Source organism: Tiliqua scincoides, chromosome 4 (genome assembly GCF_035046505.1).
Source record: "Tiliqua scincoides isolate rTilSci1 chromosome 4, rTilSci1.hap2, whole genome shotgun sequence".
Classification (NCBI taxonomy): Eukaryota; Metazoa; Chordata; class Lepidosauria; order Squamata; family Scincidae; genus Tiliqua; species Tiliqua scincoides.
The window spans coordinates 200817776-200831366 of NC_089824.1; the positions used below are offsets into that span (position 1 = coordinate 200817776).

The 13591-nt window shown below is 45.4% G+C and overlaps 1 protein-coding gene across 1 annotated transcript in view; it reads right to left on the minus strand.

Moving 5' to 3' along the window:
- The window catches only part of LOC136647778 (nucleoside diphosphate kinase homolog 7-like), a 105346-nt gene that overhangs the window by 67177 nt on the left and 24578 nt on the right, over positions 1–13591 (minus strand). The window contains exons 2-5 of the mRNA XM_066623543.1: positions 8873–8980; positions 4807–4973; positions 3997–4107; positions 1330–1380 (exon numbers count right to left, since the gene is read on the minus strand). Of these exons, the coding sequence (XP_066479640.1) occupies positions 1330–1380; positions 3997–4107; positions 4807–4973; positions 8873–8980 (437 nt within the window). The remainder of the gene's footprint in view (positions 1–1329; positions 1381–3996; positions 4108–4806; positions 4974–8872; positions 8981–13591) is intronic.

Genomic DNA, 13591 nt, shown 5'->3' on the forward strand with positions numbered 1-13591 from the left:
GAAAGGCAGGTTACAAACACTTTAAACAAAAATAAGCAACCCCAATCTAAGATGGTCGCAGAAGTCATATACTTAAGTAATTACATTTTGTAAAGAGAAGTCACACATAAAACCATAGTTCCATATGGGACATTGGTGCCTCCAAAAGATCTAAGGACCTCACTCTGCTATTCCAAACCAATGACATCTGAAAACATTTCTAACAGCCCAATCTTGAGCTTCCCAGAGCCTGATGGAGCAGCAGTTCCAAAATGACTACCACTGTACCAGTGGGCGCTAGAAAGCAGCCAGAAGTCTCTTCCGGGAAGCCCCAAGCCCTGCAATGGGGCTTCTCAAGTCTGCGCCAGCTTCTCAAGCTAGAGCTTCACTGATCTCACCCCTTCCCATCCTGGTTCCTAGCTACTCCTCTTTCTACCTCCTCCTTTACCTTTTCTTCAACCTCTCCCTCTGCTTTGTCTTCCCCCCCTTAACTCTCCCCTTGCTGTGCCTGTCTCTTGCCCTTTTGAATTCTCTTGCTCCCCAACTGAGTCCCAACCAGGGAGACATCAGCCAGCTACGTTGCTGTAGCATGGCATCACAAATTGGACAAAGACTATTTTTAGAACTTCCAGGTCGCAGCCACAACAGAAGCCCTCCCCAAGAAGCCTATACATCATAGGACACCGCATACATCCTAAGGACCACACTTGGAGCTAAAATGGAGGAGGAAAGTCAAGGAGGAGGTGCACATTTGGGTAATATCATGGTTATTTGGTTTTTTAACTAAAAATCGCTATCTTTTGTGGAATGCGGTAATATTGTAATATTCTGCATTAACCCCCCCCCCAAACCACCTCTACCTATAGACAACATACAGCCTCGTGAGTTTATTTGGACATTTGTAAACCCCCACCTACTGTTGCTCATATATGAGCCATCATTTTAGCTGTGTTGGAGCCCTTTCTGAAAAAAACAAAATGCACATGAATTGAATTGACTGTACACGCACAGCAAGAAAAGATCAGTACTGGGTGGACTGCTGCATCCGAAGCCACAGGTGGGTGGCTAAACCTATGGGTGGTGGGGAAGAATGAGCTTGTACACCTACTCAGGCAGCTGCAACCTTTGCCTAACAGCACTGGAAGATAATATGCTGCCAGACAGGCATCCGAGAATCCACTTTCTCATGTGCTACGAGGTCCTATTTCTCAATCTTGAATCTCCTAACAATTTCCAGTGATGATCCCTGATTCTAGTGTTGTGAGAGGGGGAAGAAAAAACTTCAAATCATGTTATATACTGGCATGTATATACAACAGAATCATGCTGTACAATGAAACATGTACCTACTTGTAATAAGGTTTAGCCTGGTGTTCTGCGTGCAAATCCATTGCTTCTTTCCTGTTAAAGAAAGAAAACCTCTTTAAGGTTTCTGTGAAAAAAGATATATTAGTCTAATGACAATGGCTTAGTTGTGCTCATTCAATCTGTTGTGCTCATTCAATCCTTGCCCAGTGCTACTCAGGTTTGCTTTCTCTCTCAGGATCCTGCCTCTTTACTCCCCTAGGATCTGCTGCCTACATGCACCTGTCTAGGGTCAGAGAAGGCAGCGGCTCCTTGCATAAGTAGTCAAGTCTGCCCACCTGTTCTTCCTGTGTGCTTTGGTCCAATCCTCTCTGCATCCCCACCCAGAGAGTGAGGGCAATTAAGTAGGCAGAAGCAGCGGCTCACACTCTTTCTCCATTTCTGGGTGGCGTAAGAAAGAGACAGAAACCTGCCACCTCTGTCCACTTGCTTGTCCTCTCTCTTGGCAGCAAGGTGGGCAGGCTTGTTTTATTTGTCAAATAACAGAAAGGGGACGCTGTTGAAGAGAAATGTACAAGGGAACCAGAGGAAGCCCAGGACTACAGTCTCAATTATCCTGCTGGGGCAAAAACTATACCCACACAACTACTCAATCAAATGGCAAGGCAAACATGGAAGGAGGTAAACCAAACATACTGAGCAGAAGGAGACACGCACACACCAAGATCACCAGCTGGTTATGCACCAATCCCATAGTCTGCAAGTTTTTATGCACATAAAACATGTAGTTTGACCCACAGTACTTTCTTTCTATGAGTTCTGTGTTGCTTATGAAACCTAGTTTGTTTCCTTCCATTTCATATCTTCATGGTTCTTATCTTATTGCTCCATATTTCCACCATAAGCTGCAAGCTGATACTCATCTGTTTCAGCTAGCCCAGTGTTTCTCAAACGTTTTAGCACTAGGACCCACTTTTCAAAATTACAATCTGTTAGGACACACCAGAAGTGAAATCATTAATTTGGAAGTGATGTCATGGCTGGAAGTGACATCATCCTCTTAGGGTGCAATCCTAACCAACTTTCCAGCACTGATACAGCAGTACCAATGTGGCATGCGCTGCATCCTGCAGTGGGGAGGCCTCTTCAAGGTAAGGGCATGTTTGTTACCTTACCTTGGGGTTGCATTATGGTTAGGTCAGTGCTAGAAAGTTTGTTAGGATTGCACCCTTAGGGCCCAATCCTATCCAACTTTCTAGCTCTGGTGCAGCCCCGAGGCAAGGGAACAAATGCTCCCGTACCTTGAGGAGGCCTATGTGACTGTCCCCCCACCACAGGATGCAGTGCATGCCCCATTGGTACAGTTGCACCAGCACTGGAAAACTGGATAGGACTGGGCTCTTAGGCTTCAAACCTAAGCTGCAATCAGGTAAATGTCCCACTACACAGTGTGCTTGTGCTGTTATTTTGCATAGCTCAGAATTCAAACATTCCTGCTTGGAAGTCCAAGCAGAACACATACTTGGATCATTCTCCAACCACAGAGCTCTCTCTTTCTTTCCAGCGTCCCATCTTCCCATCTATTGAGGACAAAGCATCATGCCTCTTTCCCACTGGAGCCCACCCTGCCCAGTGGCTCTGCAACCTGTATTTTCAGCTCTGCATTCTCAATGGCAACTAAACTAGGTGCCACATGACCCAGCTAAAATTGGCTCATGACCCATCTAGTAAGTTTGACTCACAGTTTGAGAAACGCTGAGCTACCCTATTACTACAATGCTATATTTTAAAATTTCAGAGTTCTCTTCCTAGAGCTTTTACATTATGTTGGTTTTGTTGTTTGTAATAGACTGTAAGCCCATTTAGATAGGGCCTGCCTTTCTACTGCTGACAAATCAAGACTGAATCTTTTCATTTACTTCCCATCAACTGTGTGGCTATATAAGGATAATTTGTTTTAATGGTGCATGCGTCAAAGGTATCTGCACTTGTTGTGGACAATAATTGTTTTATATAATGAATATTTATTTTCAAAATTAAAGCAAAAAAATCTGCAAGGTCATTTCTAGGGCTATCTTTCAAACTGAAGTTAATTAAACAACAAGACATTTTAAATATCTCATTCACATTCTAGGCATTCAAATATTAAAATGACTATTTTGAGGCTGAATCAATTCAGAAGTGCATCATCATCCCACTCTGAAATGCATGCTAAACATGAAGGAACCATTCCAGAGAACTTATTTAAAGTTTAGAAGTAAACAAAAATCAGATGGACATAAACATTGATTAGTATAGAATGGAACATGTGGTGCAATCCTAGGTGGGCTTACTTAGAAGAAAGTCCTGTTGGGACCAGTATGCTCACACCCAGGAAAGGGTGGGTAGATTGCACTGTAAAAGAGCGAGGTGAGAACCAGAATGTCACCTATTCAAATCTTGCCACAAAAAAGGTTATTTGGTGGTTGACACTCTGTTCTCTTAGCCACAGCACCCCCTGCCCCCTCCATATTCCCATATGTGAAATATGGGAATAATAATACTTTGTCTTAAAGAGCTGTTGTACTGAAATAATGTACATGAAGCACTGTGAACAGTCCAAAAATACTACACTAATACAAATATTATCATCATGTAAAACCCTTTACAAATTGACAAGTAATTTTGGACATTTGGTGCCATTTTTAAAAACTCTTATTATCAGAGCCTTACCTGGAAAGTGTTGTCATTTTGGCTTTAGTTATTGTAAAACCGGCATTAACAATCATATCAATGACTTCCCCAAGTTTGAGTGCTGCATCAGGTTTTAACAGAGCCAAGGTCCTGGGTGGGAAAAAGCCAACATATTGCAAGAAAGGAAGGCATAAGGTATTGAAATACAGCCTTAAGCAAACCTCTTCCACTCACAAGTACCAGGGCAAAAAATTATAAGCATGCAGACTATAGTAACAGAAATCTTTACAACCGTCATTCACACCCTTGATCCAGGATCTCACATGCAATGGAGGCATCTGGATCAAAACTTTGCAGTCAGTTTCAGGGGTGTTTTGTGTCTGAGAAAGCCATGCGCTTCCAGTCACTATGACACAGTAGAAACTGTAACAGCTCCAGGTATGATTGAGCCTGTAAGATGACTAGGAACTAATTTTCACGTTGCAGCTTCTACCTTGTTACAAAAAAAAAAAATCACTCTATTACCATAGTGGGAAGGGCTGTAGGAATGCAGCTAAACTACCAAATGATCACAAGAACTGCCTTTAGGTCAGCATTCAAGTGCTAACCTTATCTTTTCCTGATTCTATATACCTTAGTTTCTCGGATCAATGCAAGCCAACATTCTTCAGCCACATAACTATCTATGCATATAAATGCACAAGCACATTTAAACACACCGAATACATTTCCAATCGCCTTCTATAATGAAGTTAAGCTATTATTTCAGATCCCTCTGATAGAAAACAGTTGTCAGTGTATTTGTGAAATTGAAAACCTATCAGAATTTCAAAGATTGCATCATCTCACCTTTCTTTGCGACTGCCCAACATGCGGGAAGTGTATTGATCCCCGTAGTCGACCAAATTAAGATGGCGTGAAAAGACAGTAATTTTGTTGCCCACAAACAAATCTTTAAAGTGCAGGTCTTCGTATTTGGTACGATTCAGGAATTTGCAACGGTTTTTCATATCATACTGCAGGGGGGAAAAAGACTAAATCATCTATATGCAGACCTAAAATGCAATGCAACAATTCAAACTTATAGCACAACATGAGCAGGCTGCCAGCAGCCTGAATGCTTGAAGAGAATAGATCAAAAGTTAACAGGAAGAAGTTAGTTTCTGCTACCTGTTAACATTTAATCTATTCAGGCTGCCAGCAGTTTGTTCATGTCACACAATAATGCATATAGCGACCTGTTAAAGCAAGAAACACTTGCCGGTAAGCTTTTAAACAATGCTAACGGGAGTACAGGAAGACCCCCAGATTGGCAGATAACTGAGGGCCCAATCCTAGCCAACTGTCCAGCACTGATGCAGTTGCAATGCAGCCCCAAGGTAAGGAACAAATGCTCCCATACCTTGAGAAGGCCTCTGTGACTGCCTCCCCACCACAGGATGCAGTGCACACCGCATTGGCACGGTTCCACCGGCACTGGAAAATTGGATAGGATTGGGCCCTGTAACTGTGGATACCAGAACCACGGATATGGTGGCCCGCCTATATATTCAGACTCTGAGATGTCTTACCATTTCTTAGTTCCAAAATAACAAACTGGATGGTCCTCAAAACAGCTGAAGACGATTTTCATTTTTTCACTTCCAATTTCTTCTCCAAAGGTTGAGAAGTCTTTTGTGGCAGCTTAGTTTTCATCCCAATGCTATTTATTTCAAACAAATACTTCTAAGAGTTAACCCAAGTTGCAGGGACAAGGACAGAGGGAAAGAGGAACCAAAATTCTGTGTCTCAATTCAGTATTGAGCATAAATCTTCTCTTTTCCATAGCTTCTTTGGCATTCATGATGCATAGGATTTTTTTAAAATTGTGGTTAAATAATAAAATAATCATATTCCCTTGGGGGCCTGATGAGAAATATTCAAAGCACTGATTCCTGGTTTCTTCCAACAATATTTATCAAATCTACTTATATTTTCTGCAAAGAATTTTTTTTCCTCTGTGACAAAATGAAAGAGGAAAATCAATTTCCCATCCTCTGAGATTTTGTGGGCTTTGTTCACCTTGAGTTAATTATAATTCCAATTAAAACAAAGATGCAGGTGCACAACATAGTGGGTAAACAAGAAAATTGACAATCTTTTTGGTAAATACAGATTGCAGATTTATTCTTTTCCCTCTTGTACTCTTTATAACCACAAGTAAATGAAGCATGATGGCTTGGAGACAAATTGCCCCTTAGCCACATGCCTGCATCTCTGCAGGTAGACTAGAATGTATCTTTTTCTTCATATGGCAGGTGATGTTGAATGTGAAGCATCTACCTACATTTCCCCAGTGTCAGCACTAGCTTGTCTGCAGTTGAATGGGGAGCTTCCCAACTCCCAGCTCCGAATGTTGATCTCCCTACATCTCTCAGTGGGCTCCAGATATTGTCTACTAGCAGTGAAACATTAGAATTGGTAATCTAGGAAGCAGGTTAGCATTCTTTAATGTTATTTAAAGATCGTTGGTTTTTTTCACTGAAAGATAATGAATTAGCCCACCATACAACAAAGGATGAGCTGTCTTCATAGAGGTCCTTAAGTTATGTTCTTGTTCCATTCCAGAGCTTTGTCTGGAAGTTGGAACACACAGAAGTTGAATCAGCTGGCTCATGCTGGACCAGTGCTATTGCACCTGTGCAAAAAGCACTGTACCTGCGCTAAAGCACTGCCATGGCCGTTTGTAACTCGGGGACCCAGGGCCCAGTCCTATCCAACTTTCCAGCACTGATGCAGCTGTGCCAATGGAGCATGCACTGCATCCTGCGGTTGTGGGGCAGTCATGGAGGTCTTCTCAAGGTAAGGGAATATTTGTTCCTTTCCTTTGGGGCTTCATTGCAGCTGCATCAGTGCTGGAAAGTTGGATAGGACTGGCCCTCCAGTGTATTTCTTACTTTCCTTAGTCACTTGGTACAGATCAACATTGCCATGCTGACCTTAGAGATGATAAACAGATGGTAACCCTTTGATGAACCAACTTCTTTTTGCAGAGGAAAGAGGAAAAGCCTCACCAAAGGCTACTGAAAAAACTCCACAGTCAGGGAATTAGAGGACAGGTCCTCTCGTGGATTGAGAACTGGTTGGAGGCCAGGAAGCAGAGAGTGGGTGTCAATGGGCAATTTTCACAATGGAGAGAGGTGAAAAGCGGTGTGCCCCAAGGATCTGTCCTGGGACCGGTGCTTTTCAACCTCTTCATAAATGACCTGGAGACAGGGTTGAGCAGTGAAGTGGCTAAGTTTGCAGACGACACCAAACTTTTCCGAGTGGTAAAGACCAGAAGTGATTGTGAGGAGCTCCAGAAGGATCTCTCCAGACTGGCAGAATGGGCAGCAAAATGGCAGATGCGCTTCAATGTCAGTAAGTGTAAAGTCATGCACATTGGGGCAAAAAATCAAAACTTTAGATATAGGCTAATGGGTTCTAAGCTGTCTGTGACAGATCAGGAGAGAGATCTTGGGGTGGTGGTGGACAGGTCGATGAAAGTGTCGACCCAATGTGCGGCGGCAGTGAAGAAGGCCAATTCTATGCTTGGGATCATTAGGAAGGGTATTGAGAACAAAACGGCTAGTATTATAATGCCGTTGTACAAATCGATGGTAAGGCCACACCTGGAGTATTGTGTCCAGTTCTGGTCGCCACATCTCAAAAAAGACATAGTGGAAATGGAAAAGGTGCAAAAGAGAGCGACTAAGATGATTACGGGGCTGGGGCACCTTCCTTATGAGGAAAGGCTACGGCGTTTGGGCCTCTTCAGCCTAGAAAAGAGACGCTTGAGGGGGGACATGATTGAGACATACAAAATTATGCAGGGGATGGACAGAGTGGATAGGGAGATGCTCTTTACACTCTCATATAATACCAGAACCAGGGGACATCCACTAAAATTGAGTGTTGGGAGAGTTAGGACAGACAAAAGAAAATATTTCTTTACTCAGCGCGTGGTCGGTCTGTGGAACTCGTTGCCACAGGATGTGGTGCTGGCGTCTAGCCTAGACGCCTTTAAAAGGGGATTGGACGAGTTTCTGGAGGAAAAATCCATTACGGGGTACAAGCCATGATGTGTATGCGCAACCTCCTGATTTTAGGAATGGGTTAAGTCAGAATGCCAGATGTAGGGGAGGGCACCAGAATGAGGTCTCTTGTTATCTGGTGTGCTCCCTGGGGCATTTGGTGGGCCGCTGTGAGATACAGGAAGCTGGACTAGATGGGCCTATGGCCTGATCCAGTGGGGCTGTTCTTATGTTCTTATGAAAAGCAAGTTTCAGATTATCCAGAATTAACACGCCCCACTATCAGCCAAAGAAACACATTTTAGGCATGTGAAGTGCATTTGTTTACAGAAGCTAATCTTTCTCATAGGCAGAATCTATTTTTGGTTTTTGCTTCCAACTCCAGAGGCAATTACAGCAATCATCAGACTCATTGATGGAAAATATGAAGGAAAGCACAGAGTCCAAAAGGCCACCTTATTCATTCTTTAGGTTGCATGGCCAGGGCTATACAAAGCCAGCCACCATCTTGGCCCTGAACCACACCAACCATGAAGATAACCTGAGCCACTGCTGCCAAAACACCTCTCCCTTATTTTCCCTGCAACTGGTGCTCCCCATGTTCCTATTTCCCCCCTCCCACAACAGCTTCAGTTCTGTGCCACCAATCAAGTTCACAGGATAGGTTCAGCACTGATGCCCAAAATAAGTCTTCCACTTACCTGGAGAACAGGTGAGGTCCAGGGAGACTGCTCAATCAGTCCTAATTTGAGGGTACCTCTTCCACCCCCTCACCCCCCCTCCCCTCCCCATACTATATAACACTGTCAAAACACCCTAGAAAAGTTAAGGTAAATTATTTTTATAATAGCAAAGGATCTTACCATCTCAATTGACCCATCGTTGGGGTAATACAGAAGTTCATAACGTCGAAATAGTGAAGCATTTGGATCGTACCACTCGGCAATGAAAACAAATCTTTCATCCTGACTCTGAAAAACAGAAATATAAGAATTCAGTAATAATCTCATAACAAACAATCCACTAAACTTTGCTGTTTCATACAAATGAGAAGCAGTGATGTGTCAGCAAATACATCTAAGTTCAGTACATAGCAGCCACACTGCTTAGTCATCTAGGGCAGCAGCATCTTTTACCATGCAATCCTATGCATGTTGACTCAAAAATAGGTCTTACTGTATTCAGCAGGACTAAGGGCCCAATCCTATCCCACTTTCCAGTGCTGGTGCAGTTGAGCCAGTGGGGTGTACACTGCATCCTGTTGTGGAGGGGCAGTCACTGGGGCCTCCTCAAGGTATGGGAACATGTGTTCCCTTACCACAGGGCTGCATTGTGGCTACACTGGAGCTGCAAAGTTGGATAGGATTGGGCTCTTACTCCCCAGAAGGTGTGTATAGGATTGCACCCTTAGTCAATGTAATCTCTCAATTTACTTGTTATTTTAATTAAATACTATCAATTGTCAAGTTCATCTGGTACAGTGGCGTAGCTGGAGGGGGGGCCATACGGCTCCGTTTTGCCCCCCCCCCGCTGGGAATGGCTCCGAAGGAAGGGGACGCTCGCCCACCCCCCTGCCAGACTGAGTGCTCCACCCCCCTCCAGCTACACCACCGATCTGGTACATAGTTTCTAACAAATATAAACACACTTTCCCCACCCAAGTGAAAAACAGGAGTCTGCCCCCCTCACAATTTAAAAACTTTACTGTCGATCCTACTGAAAACCTGAGAGTAAAAGAATCTTTATTTAAATGTGTTTTTAATTATCATTAGACCAATTCAACTCTAGTTGTTTAAAGGTCTCTAACAAGCCATATGAAGCACTTCATCGGGCAGTCATTCACAGCATTAGTTTAAAAAGTGTATTTGAATCCGAGAGCTTCCGAATTGATAGCAAGCAACCTGGCTGCTCAAAGAACAAAGAAAATTCCCAGGCAGAACAGACCATTTATTGATTTATTTTATTATGTTAACCACTTTGTGAACAACTCCTGTTGAAAAGCAATATATAAATATTCTTATTAATCATGTCTACAGAATCCTTCTCATAAGGGCTTGTAGAGATAACTTGGGGCTTAGGTGGCAAGTAAATTTTGGGACAGTCTTATAAAGAAAGCCTTGTATTGGCAACCTTCAGTCTCGAAAGACTATGGTATCGCGCTCTGAATGGTGGTTCTGGCACAGCGTCTAGTGTGGCTGAAAAGGCCAATCCGGGAGTGACAATCCCTTCCACACCGGGAGCAAGTGCAGTCTGTCCCTGGTCTGTCTCCCTGGCTATGGGCCTTCCTTCTTTGCCTCTTAGCCTCAGACTGTTGGCAAAGTGTCTCTTCAAACTGGGAAAGGCCATGCTGCACAGCCTGCCTCCAAGCGGGCCGCTCAGAGGCCAGGGTTTCCCACTTGTTGAGGTCCATCCCTAAGGCCTTCAGATCCCTCTTGCAGATGTCCTTGTATCGCAGCTGTGGTCTGCCTGTAGGGCGCTTTCCTTGCACGAGTTCTCCATAGAGGAGATCCTTTGGGATCCGGCCATCATCCATTCTCACGACATGACCAAGCCAACGCAGGCGTCTCTGTTTCAGCAGTGAATACATGCTAGGGATTCCAGCACGTTCCAGGACTGTGTTGTTTGGAACTTTGTCCTGCCAGGTGATGCCGAGGATGCGTCGGAGGCAGCGCATGTGGAAAGCGTTCAGTTTCCTCTCCTGTTGTGAGCGAAGAGTCCATGACTCGCTGCAGTACAGAAGTGTACTCAGGACGCAAGCTCTGTAGACCTGGATCTTGGTATGTTCCGTCAGCTTCTTGTTGGACCAGACTCTCTTTGTGAGTCTGGAAAACGTGGTAGCTGCTTTACCGATGCGCTTGTTTAGCTCGGTATCGAGAGAATGAGTGTCGGAGATCGTTGAGCCAAGGTACACAAAGTCATGGACAACCTCCAGTTCATGCTCAGAGATTGTAATGCAGGGAGGTGAGTCCACATCCTGAACCATGACCTGTGTTTTCTTCAGGCTGATTGTCAGTCCAAAATCTTGGCAGGCCTTGCTAAAACGATCCATGAGCTGCTGGAGATCTTTGGCAGAGTGGGTAGTGACAGCTGCATCGTCGGCAAAGAGGAAGTCACGCAGACATTTCAGCTGGACTTTGGATTTTGCTCTCAGTCTGGAGAGGTTGAAGAGCTTTCCGTCTGATCTGGTCCGGAGATAGATGCCTTCTGTTGCAGTTCCAAAGGCCTGCTTCAGCAGGACAGCGAAGAAAATCCCAAACAAGGTTGGTGCAAGAACACAGCCCTGCTTCACTCCGCTTCGGATGTCAAAAGGGTCTGATGTGGAGCCATCGAAGACAACAGTGCCCTTCATGTCCTTGTGGAAAGATCTGATGATGCTGAGGAGCCTGGGTGGACATCCAATCTTGGGGAGAATCTTGAAGAGGCCGTCTCTGCTGACCAGGTCGAAAGCCTTTGTGAGATCTATGAAGGCTATAAAGAGTGGCTGTCGTTGTTCCCTGCATTTCTCCTGCAGTTGTCTAAGGGAGAATACCATATCAGTGGTGGACCTGTTGGCTCGGAATCCACACTGCGATTCTGGATAGACGCTCTCTGCAAGTACCTGGAGCCTCTTTAGTACAACTCGGGCAAACAGCTTTCCTACAACGCTAAGGAGAGAGATGCCGCGGTAGTTGTTGCAGTCACCCCTGTCACCTTTGTTCTTGTACAGCGTGATGATGTTTGCATCCCTCATGTCTTGAGGTACTCCACCTTCTCTCCAGCAGAGACAGAGGATTTCATGCAGCTCAGTGACGATGATCTCTTTGCAGCATTTTAGGACTTCAGCAGGGATGCTGTCTTTTCCAGGTGCCTTGCCAAAGGCAAGGGAGTCCAGGGCCACGTGAAGTTCTTCTAGGGTTGGTTCACTGTCAAGCTCTTCCAGCACAGGCAGGCACTCAATGTTGTTCAGTGCTTCTTCGGTGACTACATTTTCTCTGGAATATAGCTCAGAGTAGTGCTGCACCCAGCGTTCCATCTGCTGCGCCCGATCCTGGATGACCTCGCCTGTGGCAGACTTCAGAGGGGCAATTTTCTTCTGTGTTGGACCCAGGGCCTGCTTGATACCATCATACATCCCCTTGATGTTGCCCGTCAAGGCAACATCCAACTCACTCCAACTTCGCCATACGGCGTCGGCACAACACGGGAAGCAGCAGTTTACCGGTTATAAGTCTTTGCTCGATTGGCGTAGAGCATGACGCCAGGGGCTGCTTCCGACGGTGGGAGAGATCATTGCATCTCATTGGGCAGCTACCGCCCGCCTTAAGCTGGGCAGTCCCCAGCCAGTAAGGTGTTGCCTCGCCACGGTCCGTTAACCTCATGGGGTGCGTGGGGTTTAGGGTGAAAACCGACAAGCGGATCGACAACTCTGCACCATGCAACAGAAAACAGAAAACTACTGCCCTAAAGCTGGGCACCTGGAACGTTAGGACAATGACACCTGGCTTCTCTGATGACCTGCAAGAAATAGACGACGCACGCAAAACAGCTGTCATCGACATGGAGCTGAGCAGACTGCAGATGGACATCGTCGCCCTTCAAGAGACTAGGCTGCCAGATTCCGGATCTGTCAAGGAGAGAAATTTCTCATTTTTCTGGCAGGGAAAACCACCAAATGAAACCAGGGAACATGGCGTTGGCTTTGCGGTCAGAAATACCCTGCTGAAATCCATCATCCCACCTACTGTGGGAAGTGAAAGAATTTTGTCCCTGCAGCTCCAGTCATCAGCAGGACCTATCACTCTCATCAGTGCTTATGCACCGACTCTGTCGTCTCCAGCAGAAGCCAAAGACAAATTCTATGATGACCTGGCCACCACTGTCAAGAAAATCCCTGTAAAAGAGCCATTGTTCATCCTCGGTGATTTCAATGCTAGAGTTGGTGCTGATAACAGTTCATGGCCCACTTGCTTAGGTCAGTTTGGCACTGGGAGGATGAACGAAAATGGCCAACGCCTGCTAGAGTTTTGCTGTCATCACGGTCTCTGTGTCAGCAACACGTTCTTCAACACAAAGCCCCAACATAGAGTCTCTTGGAGACATCCAAGATCAAAGCACTGGCACCAGCTCGACCTGATCCTCACCAGACGCTCCAGCCTTCCCAGCATCAAGATCACACGCAGTTATCATGGTGCTGCCTGCGACACTGACCACTCCCTGGTGTGCAGCAGAGTGAAACTGCAAACAAAGCGACTGTATCACACGAAAAAGGAAGGAAGACCTCGCATTGATACCAGCAAGACCCGGGATCAGAGAAAAGTGGAGGAATTTGCACAAGCGCTTGAGGAATCTCTTCCAGGCCCGGCCGACGCAAACGCATCCAACAGATGGGAACATTTCAAGAATACCGTTTACAACACCGCCTTGTCCATATTCGGCAAGAAGACCAACAAGGCGGCAGACTGGTTTGAAGCCCACTCTGAGGAGTTGACACCAGTCATTGAGGAAAAGAGGAGAGCTCAAGCAGCATACAAGGCCTGTCCCAGTGAGCGCAACCTGCAGGTCCTCCGAACTGCTCGCAGCAAAGTCCAACAGACTGCCAGGAG